Source organism: Oryzias melastigma, linkage group LG11 (assembly GCF_002922805.2).
Source record: "Oryzias melastigma strain HK-1 linkage group LG11, ASM292280v2, whole genome shotgun sequence".
NCBI lineage: Eukaryota > Metazoa > Chordata > Actinopteri > Beloniformes > Adrianichthyidae > Oryzias > Oryzias melastigma.
In genome coordinates, this window is record NC_050522.1 from 17212946 (window position 1) to 17233154 (window position 20209).

The following is a 20209-nucleotide window of genomic DNA, read 5'->3' on the forward strand; positions in this document are numbered from 1 at the left end:
ATGAGCAGTAAGCACAATTGTATTTTTTTTCTAGAATAAGATATTTAACAATTTATCAAGTACTGTATAGTAAGTTTAAGGATGTAACCAGTGTTACCATCAAGTTTTTTTTAGTCAACTACTCCTAATGTCTGGGATCTCAAAAGTCCACCCCTGAAATAAAATCACATCAGTCCAAACAGTTATGGAAGGACAAAGTAGTGTAAAGTGGGGGAAAAAAAGAGTCCAAATAACTTCTTTGTTTTTACTTTTTCAGTTTTTAGGAAAATATTTTGCATAAATTGGAATGTAAAAGAAGTTTAAATTCCTATTTTTTCCATATGGATAAATACATGTAAATATATATCTTGAAAAAAGTTGCTGCAAACCCATCAAAGATAACCAATTCTTAAAGTCCACCATTAATCATCTTTTGATCTATTTTTAAACTGTTCCTAATGTTCCTAGTTTCAATATGAGTATACCTACTTTAGCTAAAGAAAAAAAAAAGCTGTTTTCTAGGACATAGTTTCTGCAGTCACCGGAGTTCATGTGTCCCTGAGTTGTGGAAGACATGAGGTAAAACTGCCATTATTTCCTGTGATCCCTTTGTTTTCGCTCTCTCATAGTTTACATCCCATCACAACCCCAACCTAACATTAGGGGGCAACAAAAAAGGCAAGCAATGCTGGAGCTATCCAGCCCGGCAGTTCTGATCCAGATGCCAGCTCAGACGACAGATAAAGATGTACATGGATCTATTTGTCTGCAAGTGGATGCATCGGAATGGAGCGGAACAAGCTTGTGGCTTGCTGTTGTAGGTTCTACGTCACATCAACTGCATTTTTTCATTTGCTCCTGATTCACAATGATTAGAATAAAGATATACTCAGAATTACAATTTTGAGCTTCTTAAGAACATGTTAAAAACACAATTTTCATTGGAGTGGGTTTTAATATGAGTGTTAAAGAACAATTGTTTATAGATTTTGTTCATTTATTAATTTTTATCTTGGTTTTGGAGCACCCTCTGGTTATTTTTGAACTCAGTTTAGTTTTTTTCTTATTTTTTAAACTGTCAAGGCACACTGACATGACATTAGAACATCCACACACTTACCACTATGTTTTTGCTGATTTTCAACTGTTATTAAAATTTAATTTTGAGGTTTTGAGCACAAAGATCAAGATGCTTTCCTTTATATAAATAGGTTTTTATTTATGGCTAAATTTCACATTCACAACAGTAAATTTTACAAATAAAAAACCAGAACTTTTCTCACTTAAAATGGAATTTTATTCTCAAAAAATGCAAAGGCTCAAAACTGTTCAATATCTGTAAATCTTTAGAGCTAGTGATGTAAATTAACTTTTATAGTCTTTAATTTTTTTGTCTTATATCACTCTTTAAAAATGTTTTATTAGCTATGTTTCTATTTTCAAGAATAGTTGTATTTTAAGCATTTTTCTGAGTTGTGTTATGTTCTTTGCACTGTAATGTTATATTATTGTATGTACTTCTTCAATAAAAAAAGAAACAAGAAAGAAAAAAAAGGTAAAAACAGAAAAGAAAGAGAGAAAAACACTGGAATAACATCTCCACATGTAGTAAGTAAACTAGTAGCTAATGGACTAGTCCATACTGTAAATTCGTTAAATTGCACATATTTTCTAACCAACAACGATATATATTAGAGGTCTAGTGCCATATTTAGTGAAATTAAGTGATTTTTCCCTAAATTAATCTTAACTCGTTTCTAAGTAGGTGAACTTCAAAGAAAGTTCTGGTTTGTGTCTGTTCTGTGTTTCAGGGAGTGGTTGCTTCCGCGTGGCCCTTCACGTGACCACCGTCCCCAGTCAGCCTGAGGTGGCTAATTAATCAATCAACCTCATTAACCCGCGCCCCCGCGGTTGCTCGTCTCTGGACTCTGCGTGGCTTAATTGACTATTAACACACATTCATTGGTATTTACGGCGCCTAGTCATGGAGGAGGAGGAGTGCGACTTGGCCGAAGCGTTCGGTAAGAACACTTGAACCGGCGTTTAATTGTTTCATTGGTTTATTATTTGGCTTTAGCGTTTCCACCTGTCGAACAATAACGAGCTGGACATTCCCTGCTTAACTCAACTTTGAGAAACTTTTTAGTTCTGACCTGCGGGAGCGGCTCCCACTGCTCCCTGACTCCTGGACACATTTAAAACTCCACCATTAACATAGACGACCTGAATATTTGGACATAAAAGGCAGGCGGGTTAGCTAATTTAGTAGCCGCGCGGAGGTAATCAGCGAGCAGGTGTGTTGGGACATTAATTAAAAGCACCGCGAGGATGGCGTTTATCAGGCCTTAACCTGGAGGTCAACGCTTTTTCACTCTTCAAGCACGTGCCCTCGAATTACTTGTCACATAGTTTTTTTTTAAACTTTATTGAAAACAAATGTACAGTAACGCACTTAAGTAAAATAGAGGGTGATACTCTACATTAAAACCTTATATTAAAGGAAAATGTTAAGAATTATGGGTGGTAGTTTCATTAAATCCATTATCTAATATGCTAAACTAAGTTTCCCCATATGAAGACATCATTTACATCAAAATATTACACCTTTAAATAAAATTGATGTATAAAAGAACACATATTTATGAATTTAGTGCACACATGGGTGAAACAAAAAAAAAAGCATTGATCATCCTTTGATCCATTGTAAAAGTATTACATTTATGCTGTTTTTAGCTAAAATATAATGATAAAAAGTGTTTAGTTTTTTTACATTGTTTGTGCAAGAGTCAGGAGTTCCTCATAAATTTGCCTCAGAGTTCTGGATGGGGCTGATTGTCACTTGTAACTGTTTACACTCTCCATCTACCCCCTACCCCCTCACAACCCCAAACCTAACAATTTCTAAGGGTCTAAGGACAGGGATGACCGTTCTTTATAGTCTGTTTAGTTTTTACCTATTGTGCATATTTTATGACTCCATCTGTGCATCTGTAAAAACTACAGGCATGAAGCCCAATGAGGCAAATTGAATTTGTGATATTGGGCTATATAAATAAAATTGAAAATTGAATTTCAGTGCAAGAAAAATGGCGAGAAATATAGGAACTATTCTATGGAGAGAAAATAGACTCCCTGATCTGCGTGTGCGTAATTCTTTATTTTGGACATAATTTTGATTTTCTGTGTGCGCAATACAAATTTTTTTTTTATTATTATTTTTTTTTTTATTGGTAACTCATACAGTGCATTTTGTACACAACTTTGTGTACTTCACATATACATAGAATACAATTTACTTAAAATTACAACAGCTTGAAACTAAGTACACATACAAAACTATATTAATAAAAATTCAGGATTTGCTTGTAAGGCACTTACAAATCGGGGTGTGTCTGTTTTCTTTCTATACTGTACAGCCGTACGGATTTGAGTCAGATTCCAGCTCCGACATTTGTCAATGGATTTATTTATCTATAAGCCAATCCATCAGAATGGAGCTGAGAATCTTGTGGCCCATCCAGTGTATTTTCTACATCACAAATACGATTTTTTTAAACTGTTTTCTTCTTTTGCTCCTCGTTCACAACAACATGAATAAAGAAATACTCAGTAATATGGTTTTAATCTTATTATATTTGTCACCTATTATGAGAAAAATGCCACAAGAACACGTTTAAAAACTCCACTCATTGGAGTGGGTCTTTAATGCGACTGATTTAATGAAACCAAATGATTTGGGATTAAATCAGTGATTGAGGAAAAAAAACAATTGCAATTATGAAGTATTGTTAAAAACAGACCAAAATCCATGATGAATGGCTTTATGAATATCTGATTTTTGCACAATTCCCTTTTCTTTTATATAAATATTAACAGATACCAAAAATGATCAGTTGGTGTTCAAATAATATTTCCTTCTAAATAAGGTAGGGGTTTTTTCTTTTCTATTTTTTTTTTACATTTTCTTTGCATGAAACTAGTTACTTAAATTAATGTTTCATGTTGGATACAACTCAATGAGAATTTTTATTTTTGTGACAGAAACCTTTTTGCAAATGTAATTTCGTGTCAAAAGTTTGCTCTCAGAAGTTTAGAAGGTTTTTAAAACTAAGAGAATGACGTAAAGCTTATAAAGATGAAAGTTTCCAGGAGTGAATTACAGTAAAGTGGTGTACATTACATGCAGAAACGTCAAAAAGTTTCTTTATTCTGTTACAGACTGCCCGAGCCTTCTGTGTGAAGAACTGGAAGATTTGGAAACTAGAAACTCCCAAGACGTGATAAGTGAGAAGAGGACGGAGGAAGATGAGAAAGAGTTTGGTCAAGGGGAGGATGACGAGGCTGGAGAGGACACGGAGTGCAAAGAGAAGAATAGTGAAGAAGTGGGAAGTGAAAAGAAGGTTGTTGCATCAGAAGAACCAACTGCAGCACAGAGAGAAGAGGAGGAGCTCTGGCACGGGAAGCCTGGTGGTGGGCTGGAGCTGAAGGAGGCTGCGCAGATGGACGAAGAAGCTCTCAAAAGCACAAATGCTGATAAGCAGGAGACTCGACAGAAGAAAGGGAGGAAGAGACGTGGTAAAAGGCAAAGTGAGCACGGCAAAAGCAAAAAAGCAGCAAAGGATGCTAAGAAGTTGGAGGAGGAAAAAAGTCAGATGCAAGAAATGCTGTTGACGTGCTCAGAGGAGAGCTTGACTTTTTTGGAGCCTTCTGGTGCTCAGATGAGCAGTTGTGACTTGACGGACTCCGTATACCTGAGCTTCGGGGAAACGGGGCTGTATTGCCCCCAAGCCCCTGTACCTCTGCTATACCCACCTCAGGCTTCAGTTCCCACGCAGCCTGCAGCTCCTCAACCTGGAGGAACAAAAGGGAGTCATTGCTCCCCACTTTCACACAGCTTCCCCCGGCAGGGCCCCCAGCCTCTGGAGGTGAGAGGAGCAGTGTTGGACAAGTTCCAAGCTACAATGCATGAGAACACTTGTAGGGCCAATTCGAATTCTTTCCTTCTCCCTTCCCCTTCATTTGGCCCTTCAAACAAAATTATAAAAAAATAGAGTCTTATATTTCAGACGTCACTTTTGTTCGATGACGTCACCAATAATCGCCGATCTGCTAGCTTTTGCGCGGAGCTTCCAGCGCTCAAATATACGTAACAACAGAGGTTTTATAAGCTTAAAATGGTCATGCTGCAACAAAGTCTTTACTTACATTAAATCTAAACTTCTGTGGTCCAGAGCACACCCACGTGAAGAAAAGCCCTTCTCAGGGCTACGTAGTTTACCCTTGCGACAGAGGACTTTGTATCCCTCCGCTTGGAGGGTCGGATTAAAAAAAAAAAAATCCTGACAAACTTGCGCTAAAAATGTCCCTTTAAATGGGGGGGAAAGGAGAAGGGAAGAATTCGGACTGGGCCGTAGTTATCCACACGTCCTTAGTCCACAAAATGAAGCTATGTCTGAATTCCCACCCAAATCCCAAACAACGTAAAATCTATTTAGTGCAGGACTATCTAGTGAATTTAAAAACCAATTCAGACACCATGCTCACTACTTCTTTATTCTAAATGGGAAATTTGATGTCACAAAGTCAAAATCTAATCAAAATGAGCATTCCACGATGTTTATGACTTAACTGTGTTTTGATGCTGAAAACTTTGATGGTTTACTAAATAATAACATTTAAACATTATTTTCAAAAATCTGTTAAACGCAATGCATTGTGGTCCATATTTGCTAATGTAATAAGCATCATACACACAATTTTTTGTCATAAGACTTTTAGAACATTTCTAGGGCACTCAATTTTTGAAGTTTGGATTTGGACAGCACTACAAAATGGTGAATGCACTTGATTATAATGTGTCACATGATTCTGTATTCAGTTTTTTTTAAGTAATAGTTTCAGAAGTAGAACAAGTAGAAAATTTTAAGTTTAGATGATGATAAAATGTCAATTAACTTTTTTAATAGGAGCCAACATTCATAAATGCAAAAAGAAACAAAAAAACATTGTTTCAGTCTGCAAACTGATAAGAAATGGGGTTCACCTTACAAGGAAAAATGAAGAAAATAAAAAGTAAAAAATGGCTAACTGTTGGTAAAAAAGTGATGTTTATGATAATTTGTCTGTTAGCACTACATGCTTATTTTGGGTGTCAAGAATGTTGTAAAACATGAGAGTTGCTTGACCTGTACTTTGTCAAAAATGGCCAGAAACAAATTATTAATGAATTACTCTACTAATACTGCACCAAAAAGACATCAACTAATTTTAATACACCACTTTTGAAATGAGTTTATCCCAACTCAGGAGGTAAGACACCCCCCCCCCGTTTCACTTGCCCACAGCTTTTTCAAACGACTTTTTTTTTTTTGTATCTACTCCTAATTTGTCTTGATTAAAAAATAAATACTCACAAATGCAGTTTCAATTTTAATATTTTTTTATAAATGTCCTCCATCTTGAGAAGAAGGCTACAAGAACATGTTAAAAACACCAATTTCATTGAAGTGGGTCTTTAACGGCTCTTTCTAATTCCACTTTTTAGGACCAATAGTTTTAAAGTTGTAGTTTATTTAAATTTTTATATCAAATTACTTGTTTGTTTTTAGTCTAAAAATGATTTATCTGCAGATTTTGTAACGACAGGATTCATTTTTGAGCATATTGTCAACAAAAGTGTTCCTTGTCGGCTGCAGAGCCTTGAGACCTACATCCAGTTTGTTTCTAATTACTCATTTACCATGTGTAATCACAGCCTAATGCGCATGAAATGATGCACACCTACAGCCCTCACATTATTAATGATCTACTTGGGAAAGAGCCATTTAAATATTGGGTAAGTAAGCAATTTAAAGTTGACCTTGGGCTCTAGCTAATTGTGTCACGATGTTACTTTTAATGGACCAACCAATTAACCCACAAAAGAAAGATGGCTGCTTTCTTGCAGCAGCTCAGAGTACTGACACCTCAGTGTTGTGTAGAAGAAATTTAAAGACTTCACTGGAAATTTAACCAAAAAAATGGTCCCACATTGTTGGTGTGTTTATGAATGTTGCTGTTGTTTCTTTTTACAAAGTGTGATAATGTTTCATAAAATCTGACTGATACTCAGCCGCTGATTCCGTTTGTGCTAGCTGGACATTGGTCATGTCTACTCCACCCGGCGCTCCATCCGCTACAACGGCAGAGGCAGAAGCCAGCCCATCAGTTTCCCTCTGCTGCCGGGACTGGAGCCTGTGGACAACTGCCTGCTGCCACCTGCACCGAAAAAGAAAACAAGGACGTTTTACAGCACAGGTGAGCTCGGGTCTTCTTCTATGGGTTCCAGCTTGAGGTTTTTGTGTCATAAAAACACCCGAGATTGTGGATCCCAACATGCATACTTGTTTGCAGACCAGTTGGAGCATTTGGAAGCCTTGTTCCAGGAGGATCACTATCCTGATACTGAGAAGAGGAAGCTTATTGCTGCTTCAGTTGGTGTCACTCCCCAGAGAATCATGGTGACACCTGTGTCTTTTTACATTTTTTTTATTGATGCACTCTTAATATACTTCAGTTTTTTTGTCTTTCTGTCCTTGGGTTGTAGGTGTGGTTTCAAAACCGCAGAGCTAAGTGGAGAAAAGTGCGCTCACTTACAGCAAAAGCTGATTCTACACAGAGCAGAGCTGAATACAGCATTAGCAGTCCTAATCACAAAATCAATCCTGTACTGACATCCAGCAGGTATGGCTGTGCACACTCTTTTTTGCTATGTGATTTATAGCTGGGTTTTTTTTTTTGCTTTTAGTAACTTTTCTCTTCAGAAAGGGGGCTCCTTCATTTTCTGAGCACTTTGACGCAACTGTAGCCCAGATGGCGCCCGCAGCAGCTTCTTTTTCCACTTTGTCGAGTCAGACTCTTCTGCAGTACGGCAGTCTGCTGGCCAGCCTCAACAGTCCAGGTAAATCATTCGCTCGAAAAAAGTTATCTCTTGAATGATGGAAGGTTTAGATCAGGGGTGGTGCCCACACTTTTCTGGCATTTGAGCAACTTTTTAGATGACATTCTTCCAAAGTGGGTTAAAGTCACACCAGGCAGCCCCAAAAATAAGAATGTTTCTCCTAAAGGCACTGCTATCTATTTTACAGTTTTCCTGGAATTCTGTTTTTCTTTTTTCTAGCTTTTACCTTTTTTTCCTCATAAACTTTCTTTATTATGCTTGTGAAAAATAATTACATTTTTTTTTTTTTTTTTTGGGAGAAGTTTGATCCAGCTGGATTTCAGGTTGACTGCTCATAGGTGGGGGCGTATTGTCCAATCTGAACTGCTCGCTTTCTGTGACGTCGGGGGGGGGCGGGACTTTCGAGCAGAACCGCGGAGTCTCCTCAATTTTTAGGCAATGCCGATGCTCATTATTGTGGAAAATTAATGTACGTCCCGTCCCAAAATAGAATAATGGTCAGTTTCCTCTTTGGATTTCTCATAGCAGACGGCTCAGTTTTGCTCCGCCCCCTCGCCTTCATAGCAGGTGCTCTGCTGCTACATTGCAGTCGTCAGATTGATGTTATTTATTAAAATAGAAGATTGCTTTTGTCCAAAAACTACAAATGAATGCCATGTCATCCCTTTCATTTAATAAAATCTCAATCACAGGATGTAAACAAAAAAAAGTATCAATTTATTTTAGACTGCGTTTTATTACGCTGATCTCACGGCAGGAGGCCTGAGCATGATTAATAAATATTGATGAATTTTATTAATGGCGCATGTCAACATTCACAGCCCTAGTTTAGACTTTTGGTCATTCGTAAAAACCAAAGAAGAAATTCTTAAAAACACACAAAAGATTTTCATCATTTGATAAAAATGATGTTTTTGGTGTTTCAACATGTTCTTGTGGCATTTTTCCTGATGATGGAGGAAATTTATAAAAATAAAAAAAATTAGACATAAAATAGCATTTTTGAGTATTTATTCATTCAAATTGTATCATGAGCAGATGAACAAATGCAGTTGGCAAAGGCTTGTAGGTGTGACGTAGAATCTCCAACGGCAGGCCATAGGCTCTCTGCTCCGCTCCAATCTGATGCAGCCACTTGCAGAAAAAATAGATCCATTAACAACTTCGTATTCGTCATCAGAGCTGGATTCTGGCTCAAAAATCTACGGCTGGATAGCTCCTGTATTGCTCGCCATTTTTGATGCACCTCTAATGTTGGATTAGGGTTGTGAAGAGTTGTAACCTAGCTGGAGAGCGTGTAAACTAAAGGGTTGATGGGAAATGAGTGCAGTCTTATTGGCAACAACTCCGCTTACAACTCTGAGGTGAATTTCTAATGAACTGTTCCGGCTCTGCTGAAACTGTCCTAGAAAAACGACACCGGTTTTTTTTATAATTTCTGGCTAGAAAATGGCATAATTGTAATTAAAAGACTACTAGGAACCCTTCTAAAATGGATCAAAAGATGATCGGAGTGGGACTTCTAATCCGATGTTTCCTGTCTTCAGGTTTGCATGCTGGTACTTGCGATTTGTTTCACATCTTCATTTTCCTTTAAAGGTCAATGCAGAGGGAGAGAAATGGGCCAGCAACAGCTCCCATCTCAGGGGGGTTTGCCAGAGTGTCACCCGCGTCCGATGCACAGCCCGCCCCCCCTCCGCCGAGCCACCCTCCCCTCCATGACAACAACCTACACCCCTGTTAGCCCCACTTCATCTCTCCTGAGCACTCCTGCTCACACGCCACCTTTCCTTGAAACGCTGGAAGGGGGCTCCACTATGACGTACCACGACCCCCAGTTTCTACAGGGGGACACCAGGTCAGGCATTGATACTAGAAAAACATCCACTCTGGGAAGACGAACGCTATGGTTCACAAAGCGTCTGAGGAGGAATGCAGTCACTTTTAGCTGCTTGTCAATTTAGATATTTTTTTCATTTTTTTTATATCACAGAAAATTACTGTACAGCCCCTAAAGAGAAAATGCTCTACATATATGTCCTATATCTTCTGAAGCTTGGAAAGACATTTATGTGCAAAAAGAAGAACCACAGTTGAGCTGTTGTTACATCTGACCAAGCTTTTTTTCCCTCTTTTTCTCCCCTTCAGTTCATTGTTTGACCTCACAGACAAGCTCGACTACTCGACGCTCAGCCAGCAGCACAACGCCTTATCTTACCAGACTACCTACCCCACAAACCAGTACCACCCTCAAGTATCTGTCTCACACATGTCCTACCTCACTCCCTCCCCTTATCTCACCCCCAACCCTCCAGATTCCAATACCACCTCCTATCTGACTTTTTGTCCTGGAGGAAACTCCTCTGGGGTCGTGACTTACTCCACAGATGGTCACAGCTACTATCAGAATCAGAGCTCTGGACAAATTCTGCTGCAGTCAACTTGTTTCAATGGTGAGTCACACAAATGCCTGGATCTTCCAAAGGGGAAAAACACAAAGTCAAGATTTTATTCTTGGATGTGGTCCAGTACAGAGTTCAATCTTTCTACCAACTATCATGATCTGCAGAAATATGGAGATCTTGAGTAGAAATCTAAATCAGATCGTTGGGCTGCAGTTTTACAAGCTGTAAGTCTGTATTAGACAAAATGAGTATCAGCATTTAAAGGAAATACCGGATCAATTTATGATTAAATGCGATGTTTAATCTGATCCCAGGTTAAAAGTTTGGAATAAAAAGTTTTTCTAAATTGGGCACATTTTGATGATTGTGCTGATTCAGGGGAAAATAAACGCTGAGATTAAACGATTCAGATCAGTGAATTAAGGCAACTCTGCATCCAAAAACTTTTTTTTTGGCCGTTCTTACCAGTTTTTTAAGCAGAATCTGAGATTTCTCCTTTTTATAACTAAAGTTTTTGTGAAATGATGTGGAGTTTTGACTACTATACAGAATGAACTCTAGTGAGGGGACCACTTTCTCTGTACAATCCCTTCAAAGAGAGCATGACTGTGATTTCCTGTCTGTATATGCAGCCCTTCGGTGGACTGAGGCTGTTTCTTAGCTCCAGGAACCTACAAGGCAGGAAGGGCATTATTGGATGCATATCAGAAGTTGTTTGCCATTATTTTGTCCCAGTTGTATAAAAGTTATGTGGAAGTGTGACTGGATTGATGGAGCAGAAGAAACGTTATCATCAGATTAAGGAAATGTCTTTGGGAGGAGCTGGAACAGCTGCTGGGCTCTGAAAAAGTACAGATAATGTTAGGGAACATGAGAAATTATCATGAATCATTCTAAATTACTTCATAAAAGGTTTTATCTTTTTTCCACAGAAAAGCTCAGTTTATGTTTTGATTCGTCTTTGTCATGTATCCAGGTGGATCCGCTGCTTATCAGTCATACCCATGGAGTAACACGTACAACCAACCAGTCGTGCACCAGCATGCTCAGTGCCCTCCCACATACCATGTCAGTTCAGGATCTTCCCAACAGGCTCCATCAGCTACCAGCCTTCCTCTGCAATCATCATTCTTCCCAGGAGGAGACCACGAGCCCTCACATGTGTCCCAGACACGCACTACCACCAGCACCACCACTGCCCTCCCGCCCGTCTCAACTCTGCGGCCCTCCTGCCTCACAGCAGAGAGTACACCAACCAGAGTCTCATTGCTTTTGCCTTCACAGGTCAGTTCTATATCCCCAGAAAGCCCTCCAGTGCCCTCTACTGTCAAAACTGAGTATGACAGCCCCCAAGAAATGCACAGCCACTTTCACTGTGACTTCTCCCCAATACATTTTTGATTGTGTTTCTGTTTGCATTCCTAATATTGTGATGTTCTTTGTGTAAATGTTGGTTCGAAAACTTTACTGGATTAAGCTTTGCTGCAATAAATGCTCATTGCTTTGTTTACTCTTTATTTTCTATCACGAGTTCTTCAATTCAAAAGCTGACACATTTTACCACACTGATCATTTGAATGGACAAACGCCACTCTCACTCAAATAATCCCAGAGCAAATCTGGAGATGCATCTGTGGGAAGAGCTACATCTCTGACTTAATATGTATTCAGACTGGACTCATTTGGTTTGTTTAAAGCGAACCAGAGATCGTTTCCCAACAATCCGGAACAAATTTTCAGTCTGAAAATACCCAAGCAGACACTGGAATGTGTCTGACCCTCTTTCCAGTTGATCTTGATTCGTTTCCAATGGGACTGAGGTTCAGGCCACTTTGAAAGTTTCCTCAGTCTAAATGCACTCCATGCTCGAAGCAGAACAATTGGACCAACATGGCCATCATAGCCGGTCTTTACGGGATGCAAACGGAAACCTGCGGACAAACGTGGAGGAGCAACGCAACGACAACTCATTAAATGTGGTCAGCTGAATCCAGGCTCATTAAAGCGACATTTAACGTGATACACATTGCTTCTCACACTGTTTTCCTAACAATCTTTCATAAACACTTATCAGTGTACCTTCTTAGTCACCGGACCTCAGTAACCACCTGGGCTGTACAAAAGTATAGTTAAAAAAATAAAAATAAATGTTGTACCTGATGTTGATATAAAGTTGGTCAGTGAAATATTAAGTTTGAACAAGTGAACTATCCCAAAAAGGATTGCAAAGTGTAGGATTTCCATTATTCTTTCTCTCATTGCTTTGCTTCGCCCTCATAAATCCTGGCCAATGACTGAAGAGATCTTTAGTCACATGGTTTTGTTTACAAGCTTTAGTTCGAAGCAGATATCTTTGATAGATGCCAGTCTGAATATAGACCACACCTAAAGTTCAGGACTTATCCTAACCAAATTAAGCAGACTTGATCCAGACCACATTAGGCAGATTCAGTCCAGACTAAATAAAGCGAATTCTGTTCAGACTAAATTAACCAAACTCGGTCCAGACTAAATTAAGCGGATATGGTTCAGACAAAATTAAGCGGATTCGGTCCAGGCTACATTAAGCGAACTCGGTCCTGACTACATTAAGCGGACTCGGTCTAGACTAAATTAAGCGGATTCTGTTCAGACTAAATTAACCAGACTCGGTCCAGACTAAGTTAACCACTGTCCAGACTAAATCAAGCAGATTCGGTCCTGACTAAATTAAGCGGATTCGGTTCAGACTAAATTGAGCGGATTCGATCCAGACAAAATTAAGCGGGCTCGGTCCTGACTAAATTAATCAGATTCTGTTCAGACTAAATTAGGCAGGCTCGGTCCAGACTAAATTAAGAGGACCCAGTCCAGACCAACAGACTTTCAGTCTAAATACTCCCTCAAAGTTCTGCTCCATAGAGTCTAGCATCAAATTTATGCTAAAATCTTGAAGTTTGGTGCTTATATTCTGACGGTTAAATCTCTGAGTAAGGGGCTAGAAGGTTGTTGTTTCCAAAACTAATCCCACCATCTGGGGGATGAAGGTCTCATACGTGCATCTGCTTCTGATGGCAAGAACAAGTGTCTTTAATCTGTGTTTCCATCTGCTGTTGGCTTCTTTTTATTCTTAGTATGCAAGTCAGCCTCAGTATGGAAGTGGAAACCACCACCCCCTCTTTATGGATCTGCTTTTGAAAATGTTTCCCTCGGTTTAAAAAGACGATGGGGACGCAGGATGTCAGTTTTCTGTGAGCGCTGCATGTAAAAAGTTTACTGCTTTATCCCCAGTCGGTGCACCTTGTTCACAGTCTTGCAATAAAGTTGATCTGGGGGCGAAGGAGGGGAAATATTTGATGAAGAGATGGTGAGCATCAAGGGAGCAGATAACGGATGGGGGAGTGGAGCGGTGTCTTGGTCTGTGAACAAAGAAAGCTGAGATGAGCTGTTGCTATGGGAGGAGGGGAGAATAATGGGTGGACTCCGCTGCCAGGCGTGGGTGGGAGACGGCCATGGGAGTGAAGGAGGAGAGTGCTGGTAGCAGGGGGGGTTCTGGGATGAACTGGTTATGTAAGTGCTGTGTTTGGGTTTTTTTAATGAAGCTTTCTTCCTGCATGCTGGCCTCAGAACTGTTATAGTTGGCTGGAGGAGGGCAGCTCAAACATCCATACCAACTTTATTTGCCATGAAGAAATTTCTTTTGCATAAAGAAAAACACCAGCTATGAGGAGTGAGGGCTCTATTCAGACCCAATGTTTTTACTCTGGATTTTTTTTTCAGGATGAATTCTGACAGGCTATTACTTCTTCGGCGTGGAACACGTATGCATTTCAAACGCCTGCGTGTACTGCTGCTGCATGTGCACGTGCAAAAGGGCCAAGCTTCTTGTCAGTTTAACTTTGCAATTAATTTTTTTTTTTATTAAGAACAGAGAGGGCTCAGAGCATAGCAGGAGGACACGAGTGGGATGCTTCTGTCCACCCTCTTCCCACCACGTCAATATTTGCTCAGTATTCTGAGATTTGAAGAAAGGCAACTTGTTCCAATATTTATGCATGTGGTCAAAAGTGAAACCCTCACAGTCTTTCCAAACTATTACAGTATGCAAGCACACACACCGATCTACCAACCTGAGGGGGAAAATGTCTAAAAAAGAGAATTAGAACACTTTGGTCAGGCTTGGATTTATTGATATTGATATTAGTGCTTATTATTGATGCTGGTTGGGGGTACAACTCAAGTTTGGTCTGGAGATCCTTAAGGTCGAAGCTTCAAATAGGTTGGTTGTAAGATCGTTTTTGGAAATGACAGTAAATTTGGATTAGAAGAGGAGGGAGCATCTGGAGAGCAACAACTTATTTAGATACAAAAATTAAAAAAAAAGTCTGGGAAAGTACCAAGAAGGTACAGATTTGTCCCAAAAATATTTAACCTTCTTATTGACTAACAGCAAAATGTTCCCTTATATACAGAGCAGCTTTACACCTTTTTCACTCTGAAGGTTTGGCAAGAAGCTATTGTAATGATTTCCCGCTAAATTAAGATCCCTGGTATTTTGACTTTGGCAGAGGTTCACTGGACTTACGGGAACATTTCCTTTTTCAGGAGAAAAAAAAAGACAAACATTATTTTTTTCATTTTTTATTTACTGCCAGGAAGCGAAAATAAAACAAAAAAACATAGTTGAGTCACAAATTTATCATGTTTGGTTAGTTATGAAATAACTAAATTGAAAAACATTTTTGGCAAGTCACTCTTTACTTTAATTGACACTAAATCTTTAAAAAATTAAGAGAAAATGGAAATTAAAAGTGCTTTACTGGTGATATATTATTTCAGTGTGGGAGCAATACGTTCTGTTGCAGTACAGGATTTAAAACCTTCAAAAAAATGTGACTATTTCATCAAGGAGTCGTGTATGTGCAGTGCAGTAGCCCGTCCGCATCTTAAATTCTGGCTTAATATCTGTGAAGTACAAGCAGGACGGTTCCATGCCTCTCGGGGGGCCCGAGCGATGCACGACGCCCTGAAAGAAATGCAAATGCTGATCAGATCACAGTCCAGTTTTCCACTTTCCATCTCGAATGAATCTGAGCCCAGAAAAGGCAGCAGTGTCTCTGGAACATGTGTTTTTTTCCATTTCAATGTGAGCTTTGACTTGGATTTGTGGATCCAGTCATAAAACTGTTCACTAATGAAGCTTTTGTGGTCATGCTGACGATTTTCAAACTTGATTGTGTCTGTCTTTATGAAATCAAAACTCTCAACAGGAAGTTTTAGATAAAAATATTTGTGTTATAGGAGTTTCTGCTCAGTGCACTCGGTTCTGTTTGGGAAAGAACATTTCAGAAGAAATTTTGGATTTCTAACTAAATTAAAAATTGATAAAATTTACTTCAGACACAAAAAAGAACTCAAAAAATCTCAACAGTGACTAAAAAATGACTGAAAAGAGCAAGAATTACTTTTAAAAGTATATAATTTTTTGAGGATTTTTAACATTTTACTACATGTAAAGTGTTGTATCTAATCTCTTTCCCCAATACCATACAGTCTTTTATTTGGCCTGCCAGGTAGACGATGTTACATAACCTGTGTGTGTGTGTTCCCCCTCCATGCTGTGTGTGTGTTTGCACAAAAACGGGCGACTGTGCTGTATCACCTTCCACGGCAGGTGGAAATTTTTCCCAAAAATGACACCACAACCTGGAATACATCTTGTTCCTTTCATCTACAACCCATCATCCCTATCGCAAACACACAGCTTTTCCAACAGAAACTCTTTCCAGTTACTTACTGTACCATGCAGCCCAAACGCCGACCCCCCCTTTCCCAACTACAACCCCCCTCAATTGGAGCTTGTTTAGGTTGTGTGTGTGTGGATGGAGGGACGGGAGCTGCAGAGGAATGCAGGCTAGAGCAGGTTGGGTGGAGTGGGATGTTGCAGGGGGAAAAAGGGGGTCTCTGTTGAATGAGTGGATGATTCCTGTAGAAACATTAAAGGTGTGTTTGTTAGTCAACTGATGACAGTGTGTTTACTCCGTCAAACCCACCACACCAGAAATTAAGGGGAAAAAAGATGAGAAATTTCTTTTTTTTTTGGTACATTTTTCAGTTTGAAATGTCAAAAATCACATTTTGAAGGATTTTTGTTGCTAGAAAACAGGAAATCTAAAACACCCAAAGCTTTATCACAACTCTGCTACAGGAAATGGTTTGTATACTCCAATTTATACAAAAAACACACACACACACATATGCAGACCGGCAGGAACACTGCCGTCTGTGTATGGCGGCTCTCCTTCACTTCCGCCCCATAAATGTGGGTTTTCTATAGAAGGGAACTCTGGGAGAAAAGAGGAATTCATGTTGATGTTTATTTGAGTTTTGGCCAAATCCAACTTGGGAGCAGAGGGGCTGGTGTACACTGCACCCAACCCCAGTCGCCCCTGTACCCCCAGCCAGACACGTACTGTACACACGCTCCATGCGTACATGCAATGCAAATGCGGTGATCCTTACACTCCTACCTGTTCGTCCTTACCCTATCAAGGTGCGGTTGTGTTTTTCTGCCCGCCTTTTTTGGTCCTCCCAGAGCAGGTATTTCCCTCTCTTTCCCACAAACACACACACACACTGTTGCTGTGGCGGCGGCGGCGAGGGGTGGGGTGTTGGTGGGCTGACTGTGTGAAACTCTTGCATTGATAACCTGCAGCTCAGAGTTGCTCGGTCTCACTTCGCGGCCGCCTCCATCGCCTGGATCCTCCTCGGTCCCGCTCCGTCTCCTTCCTGCCTCTCACCCTCGGAGCATCCGCAGCCCACCTCGGACACCTCACCTTCGGCCTGTCGCCATGACGCCCTCCATGCCACTTTTCCTGCTGCTGCTCAGCCTCATGGGAGCTCAAGCCATGAATGACCTCCGCACGGCAGCTGCCATGGGTAAGAATGACCTTTAACCCCCAAAACCTTCATATTTGGGGTCCCTTCTTAAAACCAGAATTTCAAACCTGACATCAACAATCGACATGGATGTACAAATTAGTCACTCAAGGTCTTGATAGGAAAATAATCAGTTTGTAATCTTATATGACTAGGGTGTACAAACAATGTCATGAAAGGACAGCATTGAACAAAAGAAGCCATAAGATCTAAAAGATTTTCAAAATAAATGTTACAGAGGGTTATAGTAGCTTTTATAGAAGTCCATGAAATGAGTTTGCCAATAATATTCTGAGCATTATTTTGATATTTTTAAATTTTCACAGGACTTTGTAGAACGCCAGTCATTCATAGGTAACTGTTTGACGACTAATAACGTTTTTTTAATTGAAATTAAATAGTGGATTCATAAGTGATTGTAATGATAGAAATGAAGGGGACAAATACATTCAGGGACATTTAATGACAATTTAATTAGTTAAATTATTAAAAATGTTACTTTAATTATTATTCTATAAATAATAATAAAAACATTTTATTAAAAGAAACATAGATGGACTTGGAGCTTAAAAGGATTTTTAAAACAGAGTTTGTAATATGAGTGATTTACTTACGAGGGATCCCAAACATTTTCAAGGCCAGTCTTTCTTCATTTTTTTTCTCTGCCTCTATGTCTCCTTTGTTTGTGTTTTCCTATAACTGCCCTTATTTATTACACCAGCCCCATCGTCTCTGCCCTCCTCTTTTTCTCTCCCTAGATCCCTTTTCTCCCAAAAGTTCCTCCCAGAGTTTCTGAAATATCACATTTTTTGTAGTGTACACAGACATGGTTATGGAATAATGACATTTTTCTCCTCGTGTAGCTGCAGGTCTGTGTAAAACCCGCCCCACAGACCTGGTGTTCATCATCGACAGCAGCCGTAGTGTCCGACCGTCGGAGTTTGAGCAAGTGAAGGTTTTTCTAGCAAAAGTCATCGAGGGACTGGATGTTGGGCCTAACGCCACCCGTGTCGGAGTCGTCAACTACGCCAGCCGCGTCAAGAACGAGGTAAAAAAAAAAAAAAAAGCAACTTCAAGAACCATTTGTGTCGACGCAGTCAGCTGACTGAGCTGTGTTGGTACTCCAGGTGTCCTTAAAGACTCACCGCACCAAAGCTGCTCTGGTCAGAGCTGTAACCAAAATCGAGCCCCTGTCCACCGGGACCATGACCGGCCTGGCAATCCAGTTTGCCCAGAACGTGGCCTTCAGCGAGATCGAGGGCGCTCGGACCAAATCTCAGGACATCAGCAGGGTCTGACGTGACTTTTGACACTGCAAATTCTATGTCCTGACCAGAACTTGTCGGCACATTTCACACCTTTACCTTTGCAGGTAGCCATCATCGTGACAGACGGGCGCCCTCAAGACAACGTCAGGGACGTGGCTCTGCGTGCTCGAGAGGCAGGCATTGAGATTTTTGCCATCGGGGTGGGTCGTGTGGACATGAACACCCTGAAGCAGATGGCCAGCGATCCTCTAGACGACCATGTGGACTATGTGGAAAGCTACAGCGTAATAGAGAAACTCACCAAAAAGTTTCAGGAGGCCCTCTGTGGTAAGATGGGATATACAAGTACAAGGTTTAAAACGTGTGGGATCACGTAAAAGATTAATTATATAAACCTAGAATGGGATAGCTGTCTGCTGACCCCCCCCTTGTACGTGAGGGTAAGGTGTAAGGAACATCATCTTTTACTCCCATCTATTGCATCTTCTCTTTTGTCCTCTGCTCCTCCTCGGCCAGATTGCCACATGTTGGAAAGGTACTTAAAATTCACAGAGCGTGAGGACATTAGGGCAGGAACAATGTTTGGGAACACGGTTTTCTTCACTCAGCTCTCACACAACCGAAAGGCAAGACTCATCTCTCTGTAATTACTGATCCATTAGCGACAACCATTAAAGCCTCTAATTAGACATGCCCTTCGGCTCTCTCCGTCTGCAGCACTTTTTCGCTGCCGTCTCTGCGAACGCAGGGGCAGACAGTCCCGCTGCAGATGTTTCGTCCGAGAGCAGAGCTGCATGATGGCAGTGTTGGGACCACAATTGGATAAGTCTGTTTGTGACAACAACAACAAAACCCAAAACAACTGCTTCTCCAATGGTTTCCAGCTGCTTGTTTTAAAGATCCGCCAGAATCTGTTTTTGCACATAAACATTCCTAAAGATCAAGAAAAGGTTACAGCGGATCATTAAAAACTTCCTGTTTTCACACTTCTCATTTCTCCTCATCCTGACTCCCACTTTGTGCATGTGCACTTTTGTGTATGCTTCTGTGTGCTCTGCATGCACACAACACTCACAGTGTCGGACCTGTGTGCCACCGGGGATCATGACTGTGAGCAGGTATGCATCAGCACCCCAGGATCATACAAATGTGCCTGCAAAGATGGCTTTACCCTCAAGGACGATGGTCGCACCTGCAGTGGTGAGTGTGGGGGAAGGAGCATGTATGACTGTCATGTGACTTCTTTAGAATTTCTTGGTTTTTTTTTTGGTTTTTTACAATTTCCTTTGGATCGCCAGCTTGCAGCAGTGCTGCCACAGATGTGGTGTTTGTAATCGACGGTTCAAAAAGCGTCCGCCCTGAGAACTTTGAGCTGGTGAAGAAGTGGATCAACCAGATCATCGACAAACTGGACGTCTCCGACCTCAAAGCTCACGTTGGACTCGTGCAGTACTCTAGCACTGTCAGGGAGGTACGGGTTCCATTTTTACTTCAATCCACGTCCTTTCCCTTAAGCATCCTGACTGCTGCCTCTCTCACAGGAGTTCCCCCTGGGCCGGTACAACAACAAGAAAGACCTCAAAGACGCTGTCAAGAAGATGGCTTATATGGAGAGGGGAACCATGACAGGCCAGGCCCTGAACTTCATGGTGGAGAACAGCTTTGGACGCTCCCGGCCTGGAGTTGCAAAAGTGGGGATC

The 20209-nt window shown here is 40.6% G+C and overlaps 2 protein-coding genes across 5 annotated transcripts in view; both read left to right on the forward strand.

Moving 5' to 3' along the window:
• The first annotated feature begins 1797 nt into the window (after nucleotides 1-1797).
• Nucleotides 1798-11840, forward strand: LOC112159824 (homeobox protein SIX4). The gene is made up of 9 exons (XM_024294135.2): nucleotides 1798-2000; nucleotides 4198-4904; nucleotides 7113-7275; nucleotides 7372-7478; nucleotides 7565-7701; nucleotides 7782-7918; nucleotides 9518-9776; nucleotides 10067-10371; nucleotides 11300-11840. Exons 1-9 carry the CDS (start codon nucleotides 1964-1966, stop codon nucleotides 11722-11724), a joined length of 2277 nt encoding a protein of 758 aa, XP_024149903.1. The 5' UTR covers nucleotides 1798-1963; the 3' UTR covers nucleotides 11725-11840.
• Nucleotides 11841-16886: 5046 nt separating this feature from the next.
• Nucleotides 16887-20209, forward strand: part of matn1 (matrilin 1) — a 4832-nt gene continuing 1509 nt past the window's right edge. Inside the window, exons 1-7 of one of the 4 annotated variants that reach the window (XM_024293788.2) lie at nucleotides 16887-17241; nucleotides 18105-18289; nucleotides 18369-18533; nucleotides 18614-18836; nucleotides 19587-19709; nucleotides 19808-19980; nucleotides 20051-20191. In XM_024293788.2, the coding sequence (XP_024149556.1) occupies nucleotides 17154-17241; nucleotides 18105-18289; nucleotides 18369-18533; nucleotides 18614-18836; nucleotides 19587-19709; nucleotides 19808-19980; nucleotides 20051-20191 (1098 nt within the window). In that variant the 5' untranslated portion in view covers nucleotides 16887-17153. The remainder of the gene's footprint in view (nucleotides 17242-18104; nucleotides 18290-18368; nucleotides 18534-18613; nucleotides 18837-19586; nucleotides 19710-19807; nucleotides 19981-20050; nucleotides 20192-20209) is intronic. The other 3 variants (XM_024293771.2, XM_024293761.2, XM_036214171.1) reach the window with 3 other exon arrangements.